The 23248-nt window shown below is 39.1% G+C and overlaps 1 protein-coding gene across 1 annotated transcript; it reads right to left on the bottom strand.

The window, feature by feature from the left end:
• Positions 1–4618: 4618 nt before the first annotated feature.
• On the bottom strand, positions 4619–21656 carry LOC121386445 (kelch-like protein 3). Its single transcript, XM_041517345.1, has 2 exons — positions 21575–21656; positions 4619–7056 (listed from the first exon to the last, which is right to left on the bottom strand). The coding sequence occupies exon 2, from the start codon at positions 7036–7038 to the stop codon at positions 5416–5418; it is 1623 nt and encodes a 540-aa protein (XP_041373279.1). The 5' UTR covers positions 7039–7056; positions 21575–21656; the 3' UTR covers positions 4619–5415.
• Positions 21657–23248: the final 1592 nt, after the last annotated feature.

A 23248-nucleotide genomic window follows, 5' to 3' on the forward strand; every position in this document is an offset into this window, starting at 1 on the left:
GAAACTTCAGTTCCTGCCTCTCAGATATTGTTTTAGTTGCTATCAGTTCTTTCAGTTTATGAGTGGCTGAGAAGCCAACACTGACATGTTTGTAACTTTTCAGAAGAAGAGATGGAGTATCAGCTTTATTAAGAATGCCAGTTTTTACACACCTCATCATCAAATTTCTCATGAGTTTCTCCAATTCTTTGCTGAGAAATGGCAGCACTGGATTATCAGTCTGGAATTTTGACAGAAATGGCAAAGATTCCTCGGCTAAAGACACAAAGAACTGGAGCTTTACTAATGTCAAAGGATCTTCACTAGCATCTTTCACTCTTTTAAGTGACTGCGTTTTGGGAACAGTATATTTATTAGGATGTTGCTGGACAGTTTCTACATACTTTTTCATCAGTGGCAACACCTCCATTGCCCTGTTAGCTACTGGAACATCCTCTACCCACCGTGTTGCACAGTGTTTCAGGGGATAGAGTTTACAACCATTGATTTCTTCGTAATCCTCCCTCCTGGCCAGTGTATCTTTAAACAGTGTATGCATTGCTCTCATAAGTCCAGCAATATCCCAGTCAACAGAATCACAAGCACGGTTTTCCATGAATAACGTGCAAACCACAGCTGCCAATATTAATGAGTGATGGAGCAGTATCAACACTTTTCAGTTCAGCAGAGAGTTTATCATAAAATGGCCAGTTTACGTTGGGGCCATCCATACTAAGCTGAATCATGTTCCCGAGTTTAAGCTTTTTTGTCAATTCCGTGAAATGAACCATCATATCATTTGCTGTAGCATGGCCAATGAACGCAGAATCAAAATATCTCGTGGTCACTTTCCTGGTATCTTTATCAAAAAATCTCACATAGATATCAAAGCTGCTTGTTCTGAGTTTTATGATTCAGTGATACCATCAAAAAGCAAGACATAATCTAAATCACAGAACTTTCCAGAAGTTCATCTCTGAAAATATGGTGTGCCAGGCCAAAAACCAATAAACATCATATGCCACAATTTTTCCTCGATCTCCACATGTAAATATCTTGGCTATTTTGCTATTAGGGCAACATTTTCTGAAATAAGTCATCAATGTTTACACAACTTTTGTACGAGTAGTTGTCAACAACTGTTTTCAATGCCCAGAGAATTTCTGCTTTCCAGTGATTATCTCGGTGTACCACATTCGTAAGGATACCCTGTATAAAAAAAAAAAAAATTCCCTTTACTATAAACAATCATCAGGACAGAAAAAAAACATGCATGCAATTTTGTATGGAATGATTAAAAAGTCTAGGTTACGGTAAATGTTCTCACTTTTGTTTTACTTTGGGCTTAAATACAATGTAGGCGTAGTGTACATGTTCACATGCCTTTGTTGTCAGTTGTTCAGGCAGCAGCCAACGAGGGGTCGTGATCGGATGCAGACATGCCACACGTTTGTTGTGCAGTGCGATAAATGGATGGCCTTTTAAAATCGCTGACCATCAGGCTGAGATTTTTTTCCCAATAATAATTACGGTAGACTATACAAAATATAAGGAAACGCTCGAAGATCCCCCCTCCAACACACAGACAACGCAACGTGGCAATGTTTATTTATACCCATGTGTACTACATGTGACGTATTGCTGTAAGATGGAAAAAAAACCCTGCGGGTTTTCACTTGCGCCATTTTAATTGATCACCATATAAATACAATGTTAAAAATTAAAATGTCTGGTGTATTAAAGCATTTATAATAGTGTTGGGTTTACATTTACCTCTAAAAACCTACATTAACGTATTTTTCAGACTGTAACCATCTACTTTTTTTTCATATCGGAGGGAGCGGTTTATATAACGGTGCGCTTTATATATGAATTTTATTTTAAATTTCAAATAATGTATAAGCCGCTTCTGTAAGTAGGATGTGTTATTGCATTCAGAAACTTGAACTGGTTGGAACAGCTGATTGTCGCTGCATTAAATATAATCATGTGGCGTGTCACCGTGTGCATGTTGATACCAAAAGTACGACAATGCAACGATATACACTTATCAGTGTTGTAATCAATTATACTGACCACTTAGCACTATCACAACAAGTCTACTCTGCCAGTCTGATAGAAGTTTGCAACAAGTATCATCTATTGTTGATAATTAAACAGATTTTAAAAAATGGAATACCGGAAACGAAATACAGTTGTTTTTAGTACTACGCGCCTCCCGCGTAACTGAAGCATGCAAGACGTCACGTGACACCGATAAGATCATCTTAGTTGTGCGCGGTTGTTTTACAGACTGCTTTTTTTAAACGCACATATTTTTTCACAGGATTACTGAATATGGGAACAATAAATTGTACCAGTACTCTGTTTGGAATTACGTATTACCAGTACAGAATAATTTAACACAACCAAGTGAACATCAAAAGTCAGCAAGTAAATCTTTTACACTCAACCAGCAGATCACACGTGGTATTTGACCTACATTTGTTTTCCAACTCTATGCCTTGTTTATTTCTGTCTCAAATTTCAAGAACAAAGAAACGACAAGTGTAATCGTAAATAGTAGGTTTACTTAATGAGTTAAATATATACATAACAAGTTCCTTAAGAATATAGCTATTATAAACAAGAACAAGTCTATTAACGAACAATGCACCCAGGAAAAGTCGCTAAAAAAAACGGATCCACGTTTGGCCACTGGACAGTCAATACTTGAAAGTAACATGCAGCTTGTAAAACGGTGCTTCTTATAATATGAATGGATCCTCTAAAATGTCTTTAAAAAAAACCCAGGGGTGCGTTATAGTCCGGAAAATACGGGAAAACAAAATTGTGATACGTAACGCTGTTCAATACACCTCCCCCCTCCCCCCCCCTTTGTAACGCCACATACCACTTGGACTTAAATTACACCCCCACTCCCTAAGCGTTACGTAATAGTTGAATGGCCCCTAACTTTAACCCTAAAATAATATAAAAGTAAATACATTTATTTTGTATATAATAGAAAGGGCGTGGGGGGGGGGGGGGAGTCTTCCCACAAGAATATTACAGCCTACCTATCGCTATTCTGTCTCTGAAGCTGCTGGCATCTCGCTCGCAGCATTGGATTTGCTGGAGCCTGGTTTGGCTGTTTCAGGGTTGAAGAAGTGAACAATCCTCGTGTTTGATGTGACTAGTGAATGTTTCTTGGCAGCCAAATCCCGATGCTTCTTCCCATTCAGGTGACTGACAACTGCGGCCTCACCCATATTTCCGATTTGATACACAACGTACATCGCCCTCTGTGACGATCAGGATCTGCTCCATCTTGACCTGCTTTCGCGAGCCAATCGTTGTACAGTTCCTTTGTTAAATACAGGTTACTGAACACACACTTTCCAGGCATTTTAAATGGAGTCAATAGGTGCAATGGTCATTCAAATCATAGATACATCACACTTGCGGCAAACTCGTGATGTTCTGCGCAAGCGCAGACAGCCTGAGTTAATCTTTCGGGATCAGGCTAAAACGGAACCACTACCAAAACGGAACCATTTTCGTTGGCTAGGCTATAACGGCACCTCACTCATGACTATCTGCGCAAGCGCAAGTGCAGATAGCCTGAGTTAATCTTTCGGGATCAGGCTAAAACGGAACCACTGCCAAAACGGAACCATTTTCGTTGGCTAGACTATAACGGCACCTCATTATATTGGCTAAAACGGGGCATTGGGTCGGGGCTAAATATTGGTGAAACAAAGCAGTTTTTCATACATTTTATTTACTGCAAGGATATAATTTTCAATAACTTTTCCATAGCCAAGGTAACAAAACCTGATTTTCCAAAACTTTTAAGGGCCTGAAAAACACTGTGACGAATTTCCAAAACTTTCCAAGACTTTCCAAAACGTGTACGAACCCTGTTTATTGTGCTCCGTACCAGTGGCATGCCTTATCACATCGCTAGCTCCCCTTCCATGCAAACCATGTTTATTGTTACTGTTAATTTTAAAATTAAAAAGGGGAACATACACCAACAAGAAAATCTTTCACAGAAAAAAAGCACTTGGGGGTCATCCATTTAGTACGTAGGCACAATTTTCCGAATTTGTGCACCCCCCCCCCCCCCCCCCCCGTTACGTACGCCAGTGACCATACCCCCCCCCCCCCCCCCCCTTGCGTACATACGCAAAAGATCGTCAGTCAGTACCAGTAAATGTAGACAATGCCACCGTCGATGTCATTATGGTATACTATACTAATAGTTCCTGAACCTCGCCCGCCTTCTTGGTTGGGTTTACACATTTAATACATTTCAAAAGTTGGGAATATTTGTCATAATTATCACCACCGGAGGCCATTTTCTTGGCCATGCATGTGTGCGTCAAATGACACAAAGGTCATGCAGTGGAATGACGCAAAGGGTTAGTATGGAGAACAAAACAGGCGCCGACGATCTAGAACGTCAGTAAATAATCAAATTAACTATATATATATATTTTAATTTTACCCTAATAACACCCCCCCCCCCCCCCGCCGTACGCAAAATGGCTCTTAAATTTTCAAACCCCCCCCCCCCCCCGAAAAAAAAAATGCGTACGTACTAAAAGTATGCCCTCTTGGTCAATATCTTACACACAGAACCAGAAACACATTATTTGATTACACACATTAATTATTTGATTATACACATAAGTAAAACACTGAATTGACACCTGTGTGAATGCACGAAGCGCACTGTGTTGCAAACAGTCACTCTTAAACGAAAGTTCTCCGTACAGTACGATTGTTTTTCTTCTTTTTCTCTTTGAGGTGGATCCAATCTAATAAACGGAAATAACTGACAAGATACCTTTCCGTTATTATCGTCTTCACAATAACAAGACGTTTTTCACGATGTACGTTTATTGTGAAGACGAGCCGCAGCTCGAGTTTATTAACAGTGCTGTTACGTTTGTCTTTTGCACTAGTAAACACTGTTATAACAGCAGCTTTAAACACCGAGAATTAGCCAAACTAAATAAAGCCTTATCCCACGGTTTATAGCTCCGTAGCCATAATCCAGTCAGAAACCAAAATAGGTGAAGTGGTGCCCGACCCCGTCTTTAGCCTTTGTTATCAAAATCGCCAAATATATAAATTAAAATTGATTTCAACGAATATATTTAATTAATCGATCAAAAAGATAATTCGAGAAACAATTGAATACATTTGTTTAAGGCGTTACAATTTTGGTGCATTTTTTATTTTTTTATTTATTATTTTTATTATTATGTTGTTTTTTTGGTTAAATCAAATTTTAGTTTCTCTACAGGTTTTGTGACCAAATTCATCAAACTGCTAGTGATGTTGTACGCAGAATTTAAATAGATCCTAATAGCAAGAGACCCACTTGATCAGTGAGATTAAATACAAACGATGTTATGTCCCAGAATAAACTCAATCCAAAATCTGTTATGCTTTATGATCCACTGGCAGAACACCAAGCACATCACCACTTCTCGTTGATTCTGGGAATGTTATATTGTCCTCTTTCCCTTCAGCCAGGTTGTATTTTCGAATTTCACAATTAGTGTACGCGCCACTGAAGGACAGCAAGCTTCCGTTCTGCCATAATACACCAAAACAATATTCAAATGATCGCCATTTCGCTGTTGACTTGACTTGAATATGAATTTCACCATCACTGTCAATGACCTGGACGTGCATCACATTTCCATCACCGTCCAGCAGATATACATCAGGGAGGTGAACCGAACCTCTCAGACAGATCGATCTGTATGGTAAACGTGAGCTGAGGTTAGACACACAGCGAGTCGCTGTATTGAAACACTGCATAACATCTGATCCACATCCTTCACTTTGTCCACCCATCACCAGAATGTTGTGTCCAACTGTAGCAGCGAATGCAAGCTCTCTGTTCTGTTTCAAATCTCCAACAACCTGCCAGCATGTGTCACTCTCGCTCATCTCTTCAATCGTGTTGCTGATACTACCACCAACTGCATACACTTTAGAATTAGCTGTGGCCATGCAGTGAACCAAGCGTTGTTGTTTGAGATCTGGACCTGTTTCCCACTCTCTTCTACAGACGTCGTAGACGAGTGTACATTTTGTTCTAATCCAACCACCAGTGATGTAGACATTGTTACCTAGACTCGCAGCTGAATACCACCGTCCAGGATCTACTGGAGCAGGTGGAACGTCTTCCCATGTCCCTTCTGATGTAAAACAAGACAGAAGAGAATTTGTTTTCTTAGTTTCATCGTAATGTAATATGAAAACATTCCCACATCCACTATCAGATCTGCTGGTTGAACCAGTTCTCATAACGCGAGAACAAAGAACACCTTTTATCATTTGCTGAACAGAGGTGTTTTCAAAAATGAATTTTGAAAACGACACATTTTCAATGAGGAACTGTGGATCAACACATTCAATCCTGATCATTTCAAAGATACTTGTTACGTCATCTGCATCCGGGTTATTTCCTTCAAGCCATTTCATGACACCTTTCATAATTACATCTTCCTTGCATTTCAAATCATCTTTGGATAAGATTTCTAAGAGTTCTGTCTTTGACAAATGAACAATGTTTTCTCTTTCAACAAACTCGGTCAAGTTTTCTTTCAGATAAGAGACTGCTCTGTTGGACGAATCACGAACATTGTAGCGATTCATAAGTCTCCACCAATGTAGACAATTGTCGGCGTTCATCACTAGACTTTTCTTAAGATAACGATGACACAGATCTTTGACGTCATCAAGCTGCATCATTTCGCATGCGTCTAACACTTTGACGCAGTTGTCTTCGTTTACAAGATCCAGTGAACACAAAGACATCTTCAGAATATCCTGGAACACTGACACCGAGACAGTAGGCAGATTCAAGACACCTGTCCGACTCTCTGTCATGTCTGATGTCAGCATTGCCCGGAAGTAAGACGACATCGCGGCCAGGACCAAACGGTTTGCACTCGTTGTCCCATTCTCACAGACAATGTCAAGGTCATTGAATGTACCTTTGACCATTTCGTCGTGGATGTTTTGGAGAATGTTGTTTTTAGTACAATCCATTATTTCACGACTTCTGATCTGAAACAGAACAAGTATTGTAGTAATACACCAGATTTTAATCGTAAAATCTGAATTCATTTTGACGGTACATATATTGAACTAAAATGATACAAGTCCTGCACTACTATAATAAAAATATGGCATATTAGACTCTTAAATCTATTCAGTTGGTTTCCCTGTGATATAATATTAACAAACGTCTGTCAAATGCAGTATAAACTGGTTTTATCCTACAATATGACTTAGAGGCAGTTCCCGAATGTTATGAAAACAAGGTGCACCTTTTCACGTCTGTCGGTAACGCAATTTCAAATTTACGGCACATCGGTTACGTGGATAATCGCCATGTTCTAAAATTAAAACCTGCAAACTTAAAGTTGCAACAAAGTATTATTTTGATTTGTTCGTAAAAGTACTTTATTTAACCATCTACATAACCACCATGTCCAACTTATTATTAATGTTGTTGAAAAATAACTGAATTACGGCAGTGATCCGTCAATCAGAAGAAAAAATAACTGAATTACGGCGGTGATCCGTCAATCAGAAGAAAAATAACTGAATTACGGCGGTGATCCGTCAATCAGAAGAAAAAATAACTGAATTACGGCGGTGATCCGTCAATCAGAAGAAAAATAACTGAATTACGGCGGTGATCTGTCAATCAGAAGAAAAAATAACTGAATTACGGCGGTGATCCATCAATCAGAAGAAAAATAACTGAATTTAAAGTATTCACATTTACCGTATTATTTAATTTGAATCACGTGAGGGGCATCCCCCGAATAATCACATAGTTAAACGATTTCAAATTTGGTGTAAAGAGAACATCCTATGCGAAGTAGGGTAAACCGAAACAAAAACAATGAAGACGAGTTGTTAAAAATAACAAAATTGTGTACTAAATGATAATAAGCTGATACATGTGTTTGTTTTAGTAACAGAAGCATTTTAAATAGCGAAATCACGAAATCGTTAATCAAACGCGGAAATATCTAATCATCATGGTTGTATGCCTTCATTTTCCATCCTGTCATATTCATAATTATGCCAAATGTGTTACATGTATAGGTAAATGTATTTTTAGTGAATCCTCAAATTCGTGAAAAAAAACAACTTCACCAAGTATTTGCATCATTCTACCCACAATATTAGTTGTAATCCTCATAAAAATGCGTGGCGAATCGTTTGCAATCCTGTATATCAGTAATGACACTATGAATAAATGGGCTACTCTTTTCGATTAGCAGCAAGGCATCGTTTATACGCACCATCTAACAGACAGGATAGTACATACCACATTCTTTGCTATATCAGATGTGGAGCACTGGCTGGAACAACAAATAGCCCAATGAGACCACTGATGGGAATCGATCCTAGATCGACCGCGCATAAGGCGAGCGCTGTACCACTGACCTACGTCCCCCCCCCCCCCCCCCAGTAAATTAATGAAAGAAAGAAAACATTTATTTAACGACGCACTCAACACATTTTATTTACGGTTATATGGCGTCACACATATGGTTATGGACCACACATATTTTGAGAGGAAACCCGCTGTCGCCACTTCATGGGCTACTCTTTCCGATTAGCAGCAAGGGATCTTTTATTTGCACTTCCCAGACAGGATAGCACAAACCATGGCCTTTGTTGAACCAGTTATGGATCATTGGTCGGTGCAAGTGGTTTACACCTACCCATTGAGCCTTGCGGAGCACTAAATTAATGACGTCAGGGAACTACATAACAAAGACAAAACAACAAGAAATAAACAAAATAAAATTTTAAAAAATAATAATAAAAAAACAAAAACAGAAAACTAAATAACACCCCAAAAATAAGAAGAAATCAAAGTAAATAAATAACAAAATGCTCGCTCAAGCACCTGTCCAAGCAAAAACGATTTCTTTTTCCAAATATATTTTCTGGGGGAGCATATATCGACCCCCCCCCCCCCTTTCTTCCATAAACCTTCACTCTCCTCAGTCTCGGAATCCCCCCCCCCCCCCCTCACTAACATTCCAGATCTCAACCCCACTGGACATCTATGGGATGAACTGGACAGACGCGTACGTCAGTGTGACCCGGAGCCACAGACGCTTCCGCAACTGTCACATGCACTGCATGAAGAATGGGCTAGGATTCCACGTGCCCAAATTCATTGTCTGTACAGTCTACTACTCCAAATGACAGCGTCCTTGCTGAGCTGGGTGTTTTACCACTAACCCTTACAAGGATCAGGCGGGGCTTGAAATATCTTAATAAAATCATTAATTTTGAGTTCCCGTGGCAGATTGACATTCCAATAGTCAACTGCCACATCAGAAAAGATATTTTAAAAGTTGAAAATCCAAATACAAATATTTACTGACGGACCAAAGGACCCAATTTCTGGTAAAACAGGTATGGCCTTTGTTATCAAAAATCCAAAAGGTTTTGACAAACCAATAGCCATAAGGGCTAGGCTATCGGATAACTTGTCAGTCTATACTTCAGAATTAATGGCCATCCTGTATGCTCTGATGTGGAATTAAAAATATCATGAAATAAATAGCCCCGATAATTATGTCATTTTCTCTGATAGCCTTAGTGCCTTGCAGGCCATTGGGGGCTCCCAATACTGTCAGACCGGAAATTATCAAAACAATATATAAATTGTATAATAAATTAATTATTAAAAAGGTAAAAGTAATTTTCAAGTGGATCCCGGCTCACGTTGGAATTAGCGGTAATGAGCTGGCTGACGAAAATGCAAATAAAAGCCTATATTAGACACTGCTATTGGAGATTCAGTAAATCATAATTATAAATAAAAGCCTATATTAGACACTGCTATTGGAGATTCAGTAAATCATAATTATAAATAAAAGCCTATATTAGACACTGCTATTGGAGATTCAGTAAATCATAATTATAAATAAAAGCCTATATTAGACACTGCTATTGGAGATTCAGTAAATCATAATTATAAAGAAAAGCCTATATTAGACACTGCTATTGGAGTTTCAGTAAATCATAATTATAAAGAAAATCCTATATTAGACACTGCTATTGGAGTTTCAGTAAATCATAATTATAAAGAAATAGAATCAATAGCTGAGCCACACTTTGGTAACTTGTGACAAACCGAATGGGACTACAAGACCAGAGTGTGGCATGCAACCATTAAACCAAAGTCGACTACACCAGGGCCTGTTTCTTTTAATGTTAAAGCTACACAAATTATAGCTTGTTTGCGAATGGGTGTAACTGTTGCTTTAAATAATATAACATTTATTACCAAAACATCCCATACACCCAATTGTTTAGTGTGTCACTGTTTTGAAGATGTTTCAAAATCATTATTTATTTGAATGCACTAAACATACATGTAATCAAATAAGACTGTAGGTCTATAGGTTGAGTTCACAGGCTGCTGACCCAGAACTGGTGTCTGTATCAGAAAGCGATGACATTGAAATGGACGATGAACCAACAGCATTAGGAGACGTACAAACAGTACCCCTTCAAGTACAGTCCTTCGTCTGTTGTCTCTATGACAATTTCCCTTGGATTGGATTGGTGGAGGAAATCTCAGATGAGTTTGGGGATTGTAAGATTAACTTTATGCATCCACATGGACCATCGAGACAATTTCATTGGCCACTAGGAAAGGATGAGTGTTGGATACTGAAGGTTGACATTCTCTGCAGTCTTGACACGCCATCACTAACATCCTCCTCATCAAGGAATTACTGCATTAAGCAAAATGATGTAGTGAGGATTTCACAGGTCTGCCAAAGCTGGGAAATTGACTTGGACTAAGGAATAGAACCTTGTGAAACAAAACAAGCAACAGGTTGGCTATGTTATGGACTTCATACTGCATGTTAGTACATAGTACATGTAGTGCATGCACTATAATCAACAGATACTGCGCTTTAGTTGGAGGGTATGCCTAGTTTGACTTTATTTTACAGGCTAATAAGAAATATTATATCTTCAATTATTTTATATTGTTTAGACAACATGTTGGGCTAAATTTTCAAGGCAAGTTAATTTCAAGGTAACCTGTCCCATATGGCCAAATTCAAGGTCAAAAGGTCACCACTATTTACCGTACTCATATCCCAAAAATAGTGGCATTTTTTTGGAATCCTTGTAAAATTACCTTTCTAGAAATATCTATTTCATCAAGATTTACCAATTGGTTACTGAGATATGGTCATTTGAATATTGGCGGCGACACCCGTTTTGGTCAAAATCGCCAAATTTGGGTGGGCTATATCTCGGAAACAGTCGGTCTGATCTCTCTAAAAAATTGGAATATGATCGTTTTTAGCCCCAATAACCCCAAATACCAACTTTCAGCAAAATCGGAGAGGGTGAGGTGACATTTTTCCTTTTTTTGGAATGACCCTAACTGGCAAATTATTTTATAAATAATAATATTAAATTTAATGATTTTAATTTATTAAATCCACCAAAAACCAGGCATCGAAATAAGTCGAGAACGGTCGTTCAGGTTACCGGGAGGTTACCACATGTTAGAAAAGTCGAGAACGGTGTTTCGTTCTCAACAAAAATTTCAACGAACGGTAGTTTCGTTTCCGAACGTAAACCAGGGGCATGAGTTCCTTATTTTCCCCATAACGATTTTAAAGAAATATTTGTTAGAATTAGTTTAAGGTTAGGGTTAGCGATAGTTATATAATTTTTTTCTGTTAAAACAATTTTTTCTATAAAACCAACATAATGTTTATATTTCGTATCCAAGTTACAGGCCTAGCACTACGTCCAACTTTGCGTTTGTAATCAGTAGTGGGGAGAAAAGATACGGAACTTGGGCTATACGCGAAGCTATTTAATTTTATTTAATTGCGTTTTCTAGCTTTAACACTACTGAATAGTATTAGACTGGCCATGTGGAACCGACATGATGCAATACAAAAAAAATATTCAACAACCCATGTGGCTTTATATTTAAACAGGCCGATTTTCCACTAACCAATGCAAAATAATACAAGTTATAATAAGTATAAACGTTACATGGCATGGCGATTTATTTGTTTAACTATGGTTCAGCTGTTGTCGTGGATATTTTTACAAGTAAAATTGTGAAAAGTTTCGGGCATTGCCACTTCAGATCAAAGCTGGCGGATTATTTTTGTCGAAATTAGCTGCTCATTAAAAAATTACGATTTTGTGTTGATCTGTGCATACACTCGATTTTTATTTCGTTTCTTTTGTAATAACGAAATATTAAATGAAATATTAATGATATTTTAATGAGGTTTTAGGTTGGAACTTGTGTTATTTTTGTCATAAAACTTGATTGTTACTTTTTGTCTTTTTTTTTTTTTCCTTTCTTTTTTACTTTTTTCTCAGATGACTAATTTCACTATTATTATTATTATATATGGTTAATTTTATTGTTAATTAGAACGTGTATTCTACAATTAAAAATAAACTTTGTGAGTAATAAAACAATAGCACATATTCAGTGTCAAGACAAGTGGGAGTAAATTAAAGTAAATTAAACACTAAACTTTTTAGTTTTTATTTATTAACAACACCACTAGAGCACACTGATTAATAATCATCTATATGATGTCAGATATTTTGTTATTTTGTCACAGACAGGAAACCCGCTACATTTTTCCATTAGTACACTAGTAGCAAGGTATATTTTATATGTGGCCATCCCACGGACAGGGTACACCTACCTAACCTTTAATATACATTCAGTAAAGCCACAGTACTCGCTGTTGGAGCAAGACAGACATTTTGGACGGTTAATGAATCACTTTCTGCCTAGAAATAAGTAGTCGAAAACACGAATGGTTTCCTACCCACGCGTAGGTAAAGATTCCCTTCTAATTTCGACATAACCCTATGTTTGACATTAAAATACCCTTACATTGATTTTTTGAGTTCTCAGCTTACAAATATTTGACTATTAACCACACACACTACAGGAAGACACCGACAGTACTGCCTTTCTGTAATGTTTCGGTTTAAATAGTAGTGCTGCTGGTTAAAGATTCCCAACTCTAATACAACAATATCCCTATGTTTGCTGTAATGCCATTACCTTGACAGGACTGCATAAAGTACTCACCAAATGCGAGTAAAAAAATTTATGACACTGATTGTAAAAATGCCACTACGGCACCCACAGGGTGGGGTCCTTATCTGTCTTTTTTTATTTTGTTCGGGTGGGAAAGGGGGGGGGGGGGGGGGTGGGGGGGGGGGGGGGGGGGGGGGGGGGGGGGGGGGGGGGGGGGGGGGGGGGGGGGGGGGGGGGGGGGGGGGGGGGGGGGGGTGACACATGATGTAATCTGTACTTTTTTCATTTGAAATGAAAACCCCTATATTATACTAGTTGTTGTTTTTTAATATATTGTTTCTATAGTTGGGGACTAGTAGACATGCTGCAGGCTAGTAAATTGTAGTTGTGGTCGGCCAGGCGGTTTTTAAATATTTTCCATTTCTGCACCCCTGCCTGATCATTTTTTCCATTTCCCGCCAATAACAAACATTTTGACATATTAACCATGGATTCACACTATAGGAGAACCCGGGACAGTAATTCCCTTTCTAGACTGTTTCTCTTTGTTGTTTAAACTAATATTAATAGAACACGATTTTGATAAGCGTCTACCACCTTTCTGTCAACGTGGTCGCGGCGACTCTGAACCTTCCACAGCTGAAGACAACATGTAGACTACTGGTTGGCACCTTTACTATTGCAAAAAATGACAGTCGTGGACGAACTGACCGGGTTTGCACCAAAAAATCATAAACTTATCCAAAGAGAGATTACGAATATTTTATTGAAAACAACGTTTAAACGTTCCTGTGCATAATTGATGGTGTCTGGGAAGAGCCTTTCACACTTTTTCCTCGAGGCAGAATTGGCCTTTATAGGAATTCACTAAAGTCGGCTGGAGTAACCATAGAACAGCTGCTCAATGTGCCTGTTCCCAGTTCCGGGACCTATTGGCCTTACACTGGGATCTTATTGAACTTGACAATTTAGAAAAGATTATGATTTTATCTTCCTCCTGATGCATGAAGCTGTGCAATCACTTACCGTAATATCCAATGTGACAGAAAGACACTGCAAAAGACTTAACCAAAGTCAGTGAATTCAAAAAATCAAAAATAAATCCAGGGGACGATTTTCAGGTTTAGAAAAATTTCCTGTTGTTGTTATGTTTGCCCGAAACAGGGTTCTGTATTAAAACAGGTCAAGATATTTAATGGTGATGTTTGCCCAAAAGTATCGGTACAAGAAAGTGTGTTGACAATCCCTAAGAACGGTTTTTCCGGGGGGAAAATTCTGCAATTTGTGTGACACTCCCAAATGAAGCTGTGAAAATCAGAAAATTAAGGGTGATATAGAAAGCACTAGAAAGTCCCTTACTGAGAAAAGGCCCCTGGACATACTTTGCAACAGCTTGTTGAAGAAAAGAATGGTGAAAGATTGCATCTTTAACCAGAAAGAAAAGCATGTTGAAATTGTTGTGAACTGCTAGCATCAAACATAAATTCAAGCTTCACTTGATAAACAAAAAACAACTGAATGATTGAAATGCCTCGTCACAAAAGACATTTTGATACTCCTATCAAAGCTCGACCATTCAGCCTACTACAAAGAACACTTAAACGCAAAGATATGCAAACTTCGCGAAGGATGAACTCGATTTACAAAAAGCGGGTGAATGATGAAGTAAGTGATGCTAACAAATCGAAAAGGGCGAAAATTCGCATCTTTGCAATCACAGTTATCGAATTGCCACCGTACAGCTGCAGCTAGAAAGGAAAAGAGAAGAAAACGCTTAAACACAACAAAATTGAAACAGCTGAAAAGGAGATTGCTAGATATTACCAGTAGTAGCAGCACAAGATATCACGTGTTTCCCTCAAAACAATGAGAAGATAATAGAAGTTTACCTAAGATGTAGTGATGTGTGTAATGTCATTGATAGGTAATGCCAGACGTTTCTGCAAAGAACTGTGCGCAGGTGTATGCAAGTTGTATGCAAACATCTTTTTGACATCCAGCTGACAGACAGTGAATTGGCCTTCCAGAGCGAACATACATCTTGGCAAAACATCCGGTGGCAGAATCCCTTCTTAAATCAACCAATGCTGATCTCAATAGTGACGGGAACCACAAAAAGACGCATCAAAAATAAGTTGGGCCATCAGTTGACACAGACAGTGGACAATCTCTCTCTTGTGGTTTTGTCCCAGTATACATGAAGATACATCTACTTTAGTAAATATTGCAATTTGGACCTGTTGCGGAATTAGCTGATTTTTTACGATACAAACAGGCAGACCAACTATTTAAAGACCACGCTGAAGAATCTCTCGGGTTGATGATGATCGAGCCAGTGGTCATGAAATGCGTTCGACAAGTCATTCAAACTAGAAAAGGAAACCATCATTGGCACGGAAGAAGAAATGGAATTCTTGCACTGGAATGCCGCATTTTTAAAAAATTATAAAATTTTATTAAGCAGTGCCAGTGACAAAGGTCCCTAAAAGAATGAAAAGATGGAAAGATGAAAAACGAAAAAAATCGGGAGAAATGCTTCAACAAATTTTTTAACGTGTGGCCTCAACGGTGAATTCAGCTGGGAGATATATTTTGCATCTGCTTGCGATATTTGGGGTCAAGAGGAGATTGAACAATGGCTGTAGGGATTCGTGGGATGCTTTTCTGTCATCTAGAAGAAATCACTTCTACGATAACAATCTTCAGAGGAAACCGGTTCAACATTACTTCCATTCAGCAGCATCACTGCATTTTCATCGGACAGATATTATTAATTTCCGGGAGAACTTTCATCATCTCTAATCGAACAACAAGACAGTGTCCCTTCTCGATGCTAATTTGAGAGTTTAGAATTGTGCCATCATAGGGGGCTCTTGGACTGGTGTATGAAAGATAACCGGTCCCTACTGGGATTTTAATGGCAAACAGGTGAAGTATCTGGACTTCTTCAGTCATGTTTGTGAACTTCATGCAGCACTAATGTCATTGGTCAGAGATCCAACACCGTTAACAGACAAGGAAATACCACCACTCTTTTGACTTAATGTTAACACTAAAACATATTTCCCTCACTGGTAAACTTTCAGATGAGAAGAAGATAGAAGTCAAGTTCCATCCTTCAAAATCTGTATACCAAATTCAAGGCTGTAACTGAACGACAGCTATCAGATTTTCTTCTAGGTGGTCGTTACCATGATGTTAAGTGTGAGAAAATGCAACACAGCCAAATCACAAATTTGCTTGGTGAAGCTTGTTTTGGTGACCTCGACTTCAGTATCTTTAAAAGAAGAAATTCATCACTGCATCATCACTCTACAATCAATATGTTGAAGCGGAACAACACATCAGCAATGGTTTTCAGCAAAGTCAGACCTTGATCAAGAGCTTCTTCTTTCGACAGCAGCAAAAAAGTCAGAAGGAATGAGAGACAAACACAGGGAAATGCGAAGCAGGTGGTTTGAAAGAAGAAGAAAAGGCAATACTTTGCGAAAATAAGCGAGTTAGAGAGGCAAAAGCAGAACAACAACTTCAAAAAAGAAAAGCCATAATGTCAGCTGTTAAACAGAATGGAGGACCATGCCTACACGCAAAAGAATTGAAAACTCATTCTGGCAGCAATTCCAACTCAAAAGCTCAAGACTGAGGCATTGAAGAATGAAATTCGGGTACCAGAAGGTGGTTCTGGGGTTAAACATTCTTCACTCAAACTGACAGGTAATTTTGAAGCATTGCTCAACAACTTGAAACCAGTTTCTTGAAACAAACACCACAGAAGTGACCTCCTATGAAGACCTGCGCATGACGAGTGTGCTGATGCTGAATGTCAACAGGTTCGAGGAAGTTTCAAGATGCCATCGGTCTACAGACACTGCAGCGTTCGGGCAGTTACCAATTCACAAAAACAAGGCCAAATGTAGGCAGTGTATTTTGACAATGATTTCTATGTTGGACAAGTTTGTCAACTTGAGAAACCCGGATGAAGGTGAAATAAACATTCATGGACAAATGTGGTGTAAAAAAGAATGTTTTTAATGGCCTAGCTGGATTCCATAGAAAGAATTAGTTCAGTGTATGTTTTTTGATTGGGACTTTAATTTGCAAACTTCAAATGGGAGAATGTGGAATTTAAGTCAGAAATCTATGCCATGTTTGAAAGAAAGTATAAATGCTACAAAGAAATTTACTGTTAAAAGAGACTTGTTGTTTAGACCCCCAACTCCCCAAAAATATAATGTTTGAAAATATATTGCAAAATACACTGCCTACTGTATAAGTTTTACTATACAATGACACTTGTAAATAACTGCAAACAATGTATGTATGTCTGTGATTCACTTTGTTTTCGGAAGAATGGATTATTTGGTCGTAACGCGAAAGAAAATCTGTTCATAAAGGTACAATCTGAGGGTAAGTTATTATAATAAATAATATACCTACAGCATTGATACTAATACATGGTGTTAGTTTTGTATGTGTTGCACCAGCATGCAAAGATTCATGGAAATATCTTTACTAGATTTCAAAATACAGTCTGCTGAAAATACCTGAATAATGGTTAGTTTTTGTCACTTTTTCCGCACCTTAAATTCAACATTTGAGCATTTTGCTTAATCAATAGCATCAAAATTAACATTCTCAGATGCCTAAAAAAAAATAGGCTGTAAGTATAGAAACAAACTTCTCTGTATATAAAATGTGAAAATTCAAAATTTTGGTGTTATAATTTATATTTATGTCATTCCGAAAATGGCTTTTGGGACCCATTTTGACACTTATTTGCGCTATAATTATAAGTTTCAAGAACAGACCAGATATACAAAAAATTACCATAGCAGACTAATTTGCAGTATATTGGCACAAATACATGTGTACATGTTAAAAATGCTAGTAAAATAAGTACAGTATTTTTGTAACTTCAAATTTTTACATGTTTATGAGCGTATTTATACCGTCAAATGGTTTTTCGACATTGCAAGAAAAATTATGGTACTCAAAATATATCATATCTTAAAAACTAATAAAGATATCTTCAAAATTCTTTTTTCGCTGTGCTTCTATTTGCTAGCAGATTGCAAAAAGTAAGTTTATACTATGGAAAGGTGATTTCTAAATTTTGGTTGCTGGTACCTACTAATAATACATTTCACCTACATTTATATAAATTACACACTTCAGTCATTTTTCAAAAATGGTCTTTCATCCTTAGAAAATCTAATAGGCTAATATTCTATGCTGTCTGAATGTATTTATTGTGTTCAGTAATCAGATGCTGGTATACTTGTCAAGTTTATTGCAGAAAGTGTGCCAAAAAGGTTAACATTTGGCTTGTAATACATATGGCAGAATAATCCATAATGCATATTCAGTGGTCATTACTACAAACATCCTTCCAATCAAGAAATACTACACTGAGGTATCCAAGACACTGGCACATGACTACACTTGTTGACAGTTATCACTGGAAACTGAAAAATATGGTGCAAGTACCTCTTGGTAGGATTTATATCAGCATTTTGTGACAAAATCTTCATTTTCAAAGTTGTCGTCAACAAAAAACATATTATGGTGTATACCTAAGTAATATCTGTAGGGCATATTCATATTAATATGCATTTATATGGACTGTTTTGCCTTTTACAAAGTGGCTACATGTCTAATACAGTAAATGAAGTAGATCAAGTAAATACAGCAGGTCAAAATTGAATCTGAGGCCTATCATGTCTAATTTTCCCTGAAATTAGTGTGTAAAAATTTGTTGCAAATGGCCCCAATTTTGTGACTTTCACCATCCCTCTGACACATTTCTAATAATGTATCATGAATTCAGTCACCATATCTTTACTAAGCCTCCACTTATCATATCTAAAATGCAAAATTTTACAGTTTTAGATTTTTTTTTTTTTTGAAAAATTTAAATTTAAGTTTAATATTTCATTAAAAATGAAGTAAAATCTAATGATTGATTTTTTTTCCTTTAAATATTTCAAAATCTTTCCAAGACAACACTGTGCAGATATACTAGGCGGCAATAAAAACGCAATCTCGAAAATGATCATGGTTTATTTTATTATGCGAGATCCCACAAAAATGAAACTGATACCACCAGTGAGACCAACCACTGGCCCATCTGACTGGCACTGTCAGCCGCCAACAGTGAATCGCGCATAACGTCTCTGGCGATGTCAACGTCATGGGGGTCAGTATTTCGTGTGACCTCCATGTGCTGCGATGCACGCCTGCAGCCTCCTAGGCATGGACATGCACAGGCGCCTCACCACACGTCGTGGGATGGCTGCCCAGTGATGCTGCAATGCCTGCTGCAGCTCAGCGAAGTTCTGTGGTGGATTCGGTTGGTTTTGAACACGACGTCCCAGCTCGTCCCACATGTGCTCTATTGGGTTCATGTCCGGGGAAACTGCTGGCCAGTCCAACACAGTGACATGGTGGGCACGAAGAAACGCCTGTGTACGCCTGGCAGTGTGCGGCCGAGCGTTGTCTTGCTGGAAGACGAGCCTGTTTCCGCCATGCCGTCTCATCAATGGGAGGAGGACCGGCCGCAGGATGTTGTCGACGTAGTGTTGCGCATTAAGTTTTCCCTGTACCACCACGAGTTCGGACCGGAAGTCAGCATTGATGGCGCCCCAAACCATGACTCCGCCGCCCCCGTAGCGGTCCCTCTCCAGAACACAGGGCTGCGCGACACGTTCTCCACGACGGCGGTAAATGCAACGACGTCTGTCCGTGACACTCACATTAAATCTCGATTCATCCGAGAAGATGACATCTCGCCATCTCCTGGGTCGCAAATGCCCACCATTCCTGGCCCATAAGAGTCTTGCTTGACGATGTCTGTGCAGGAGGATAAGGCCACGGTAGGGTCGGTGGCAATGCAGTCGTGCTGCGGCAAGACGTCTCCGGACAGTTCGGGCGCTGATGAGTCGTCCCCTGGTTCCCACTTCAGTCCTGGCAGCTGTCAAAAACCGATTGCGCAGGTGCCGCAACCGTATGTTCCGGTCCTGTCTATTGGTCGTTACGCGTGGTGTGCCCGAACGACGGCGGTCATTGACGGTCCCTGTTGTCTGATATCGGTTGTGGAGCCGATTAATGGTTGACGGGTGCACGTGGAACCGTTGTGCTACCCGCAATTGCGAGTTTCCGGCATTCAACAAGCCAATGGCTTGATTCCGATCGGCGTTGTTCAACCGAGGCATCATGTAGGAGTGAGATACTCATTGCCACCCGCGTGTTCTGAGTGTGCCCGGGTATCAGGAAATGCACGTGCAAAGTGTTATTTCGCCAAGTGGTTGCGTGTGCGCGATTTACCGGATAATGCGTTTTTAGCGTTGTTCCCCTTATGTTGGGAACAGGCCGGAAGTCGACCTTTACATGCTGCTGAAATAATGTGTACCACTGTACCATGTACATTGATGAATAGCGTCAACGAAGTCCAACCGGAACGTATATTATTTTGACAAAAGGAAATTGCGTTATTAATGACGGCTAGTATAGAACATATGTAGAAGAAAAAATAGCTGCTCATTGTATGAAGAAATTCCAAAATTTGATAAAGTTATTACATTTTGAAGTTGGTGTCCCTCAAGTTTCCATTGCTAAAATTGGCCATGGCAAGGCACTGTGGTAGGTGTTTTAACACAGCCTCTATATACTCTCAGTTTAAAGGTGACATCCCGATACTTATTGAGCATTGCTTTAATATGTATATCATTGGAATGCATTAGTGTGGGCCAGTTTTTAGGGGGAAAAATGGACTGATAGGCCTCAGATTACAGTTATCTTCCCATTTGGTTGTCCAAAATCCGGAAGTTTCACCGCACAAGTAGTCTGCTGTTTGACTGTGATTATTTCATGGCAAACAGCTATGAAGTGGCAACTGTTTGACTGAAGTGACAGGGGATAGCATGTAGTTTGTAAACATGTGTAACTTGCTGACATTGAAGACTTGTTTGTGGTAATTCCGGCCCATGCAAAAGTAGTGCTTTTTGTGTAAAATGGGTGTACTCCGGCCTGGTTTAGAGGGTGTGTCGGAAAGAGTTCCGTATTCTCCCCACTACTACAAACGACGTAGTGCTAGGCCTGGATTACGAAATATAAACATTATGTTGGTTTTATAGAACAAATTGTTTTAACAGAAAAAAATTATATAACTATCGCTAACCCTAACCTTAAACTAATTCTAACAAATATTTCTTTAAAATCGTTATGGGGAAAATAAGGAACTCATGCCGCAGAGAACAACAAATCGGATGTTAATTGCGCGAACAGTGCACGAGAAAACAAAGTGAACGGAGTTGGAAGCAAAACGCAGTTAGGGACGTTGACGATGTATTTTTTACGTTTTGCTTCAGTATTGCCGTACGGCGTTTTATTGTAGCCGCTAGCGGAATGCATTAATATTTTATTATTTTACTAATTATATAGAATTGTCACTGTCGGTGGCACTTCAAGTTATAGGATAGCCTGTCCTACCTTTCTATGATCCGATTCTATCCCTTTTTAGTGCGTTTTTCAAATCTGTCTCGACAGGTCGGCCATTTTATCTCGTTTCGAGTTGTAGTTTTGGCCGGTCTTTCCACCTTTTTTCTCGGTTGCACCGCAGCGCCTGGCGACTTCGAGGTCCGAGTGTTTAAATAATTATTTTTAAATTGTTAACCCGGTTTTAATTTACAATTTTTTTTTTTTTTTAATTGTATATATAATAAAATAGGTATATTTATACCGTTGTTTTGGAAAAATATCCGCCCGGTCCCCCCTTCCCCTAACCCTAACCCTAGCCCTAACCCCAGCCATAATCCCAACCCTAACCCTAACCCTAACCCTAACCCTAACCCTCAACCCTAACTAAAAATAATAATGGAGGGGACCGGGCGGATATTATACCGTTGTTTTTAATGAAATATTAATAATTTTAATTTTAATAAATTTTATTATTCTAATGATGTAAATGTTTTTTGTCGGTGTGGGTGTTGTATGAATGTATTTTAGTGTCAGCTCTCGGTTATTAATGGGGGGGGGGGGGGGGAGGGTGTTATTTGGCAATAACATACTCCCCGCTCACCGGTTTGACCACATATTGTGCATACATAATTAATTTATAGTTTGGTGTTATGATTTTTAAAAATTGTTAGGTTACAAGCGTGCTCGTTTTTTTTTAATGTCTTTTTCATATTTTTCATATTTTTTAATCATTGAAATAAAAAGAAATTTTAATTTGATAGGGCGGTGCGCTGCTCTTATGCCGACGGGGCAGACTGGTTATTTTACCCACCACCACCCCCCCCCCCCCCCCGTTCGGTTTTAATACATTAAAGTGGTGCCAGCGTCTGCTGAATGACGTAACGTTTTTGTTCTCTTGGTTGACAGAGAGGTGCCTCTTCACTTCGGGATCAACGGACTACGTTTCGCTCGCCACGACTCACCAGACGCCAAACTTTCTTTCAACCACCCCTCCTATACAGTTAACCGACGTTGGATATTAATATCGTCATGTGTCGCTCTCCTAGCGGCACCGACGCTGGCAGAGAGGTGCCTCGTCACTATTATCTAATCTTGAGGGGCATCGAGACTGGAGGGCACGGCGGCTGGATGGGCGTTTGGGGGGTTCGGATGGGGGGATGGGAAGCATCACCGGAAGTTAGAGTTTAGGCGGTTTTGGCCGTAGGGAGGTTTAGGTTTGTCCTGGGATTTCCTCCCCCCCCCCCCCCCACCTTTCCCCCGGGCGGCCGGTCACGCCAATGTTCCCGATACGATGGATGCCCCTCACTTTTCTCCCCAACTAATAACAAAACTTTGTGGGCGTTGGCCAAACCCTCTCCTATACAACGTCCCCCTTTTCTGTATTGGGCTAATTAATTGGTAAATTATTAAAATTAAAAGTTTATTTTAGATAGCCCGACCTAATTTGCGGCAAAATTTAAAAAGAAAATTAAGTTATGAACTATTTACATTTTGGAATGCGCTTCTAAAATTTAATATCCCCGTATTTTATTTAGATCATTAATTTCAAAATTCCCCGGTAAATTTTCTGCCCCGAGTCAAGACCCTGGCTATCCAGAGACAGGACTCGAGATAGACATAGACCGCGTAATGAATGAAATGTGTAAGCACAACACACAAATAAAGATGTAGATATAGTAAATTTAC

This window comes from Gigantopelta aegis, chromosome 12 (assembly GCF_016097555.1).
Source record: "Gigantopelta aegis isolate Gae_Host chromosome 12, Gae_host_genome, whole genome shotgun sequence".
NCBI lineage: Eukaryota > Metazoa > Mollusca > Gastropoda > Neomphalida > Peltospiridae > Gigantopelta > Gigantopelta aegis.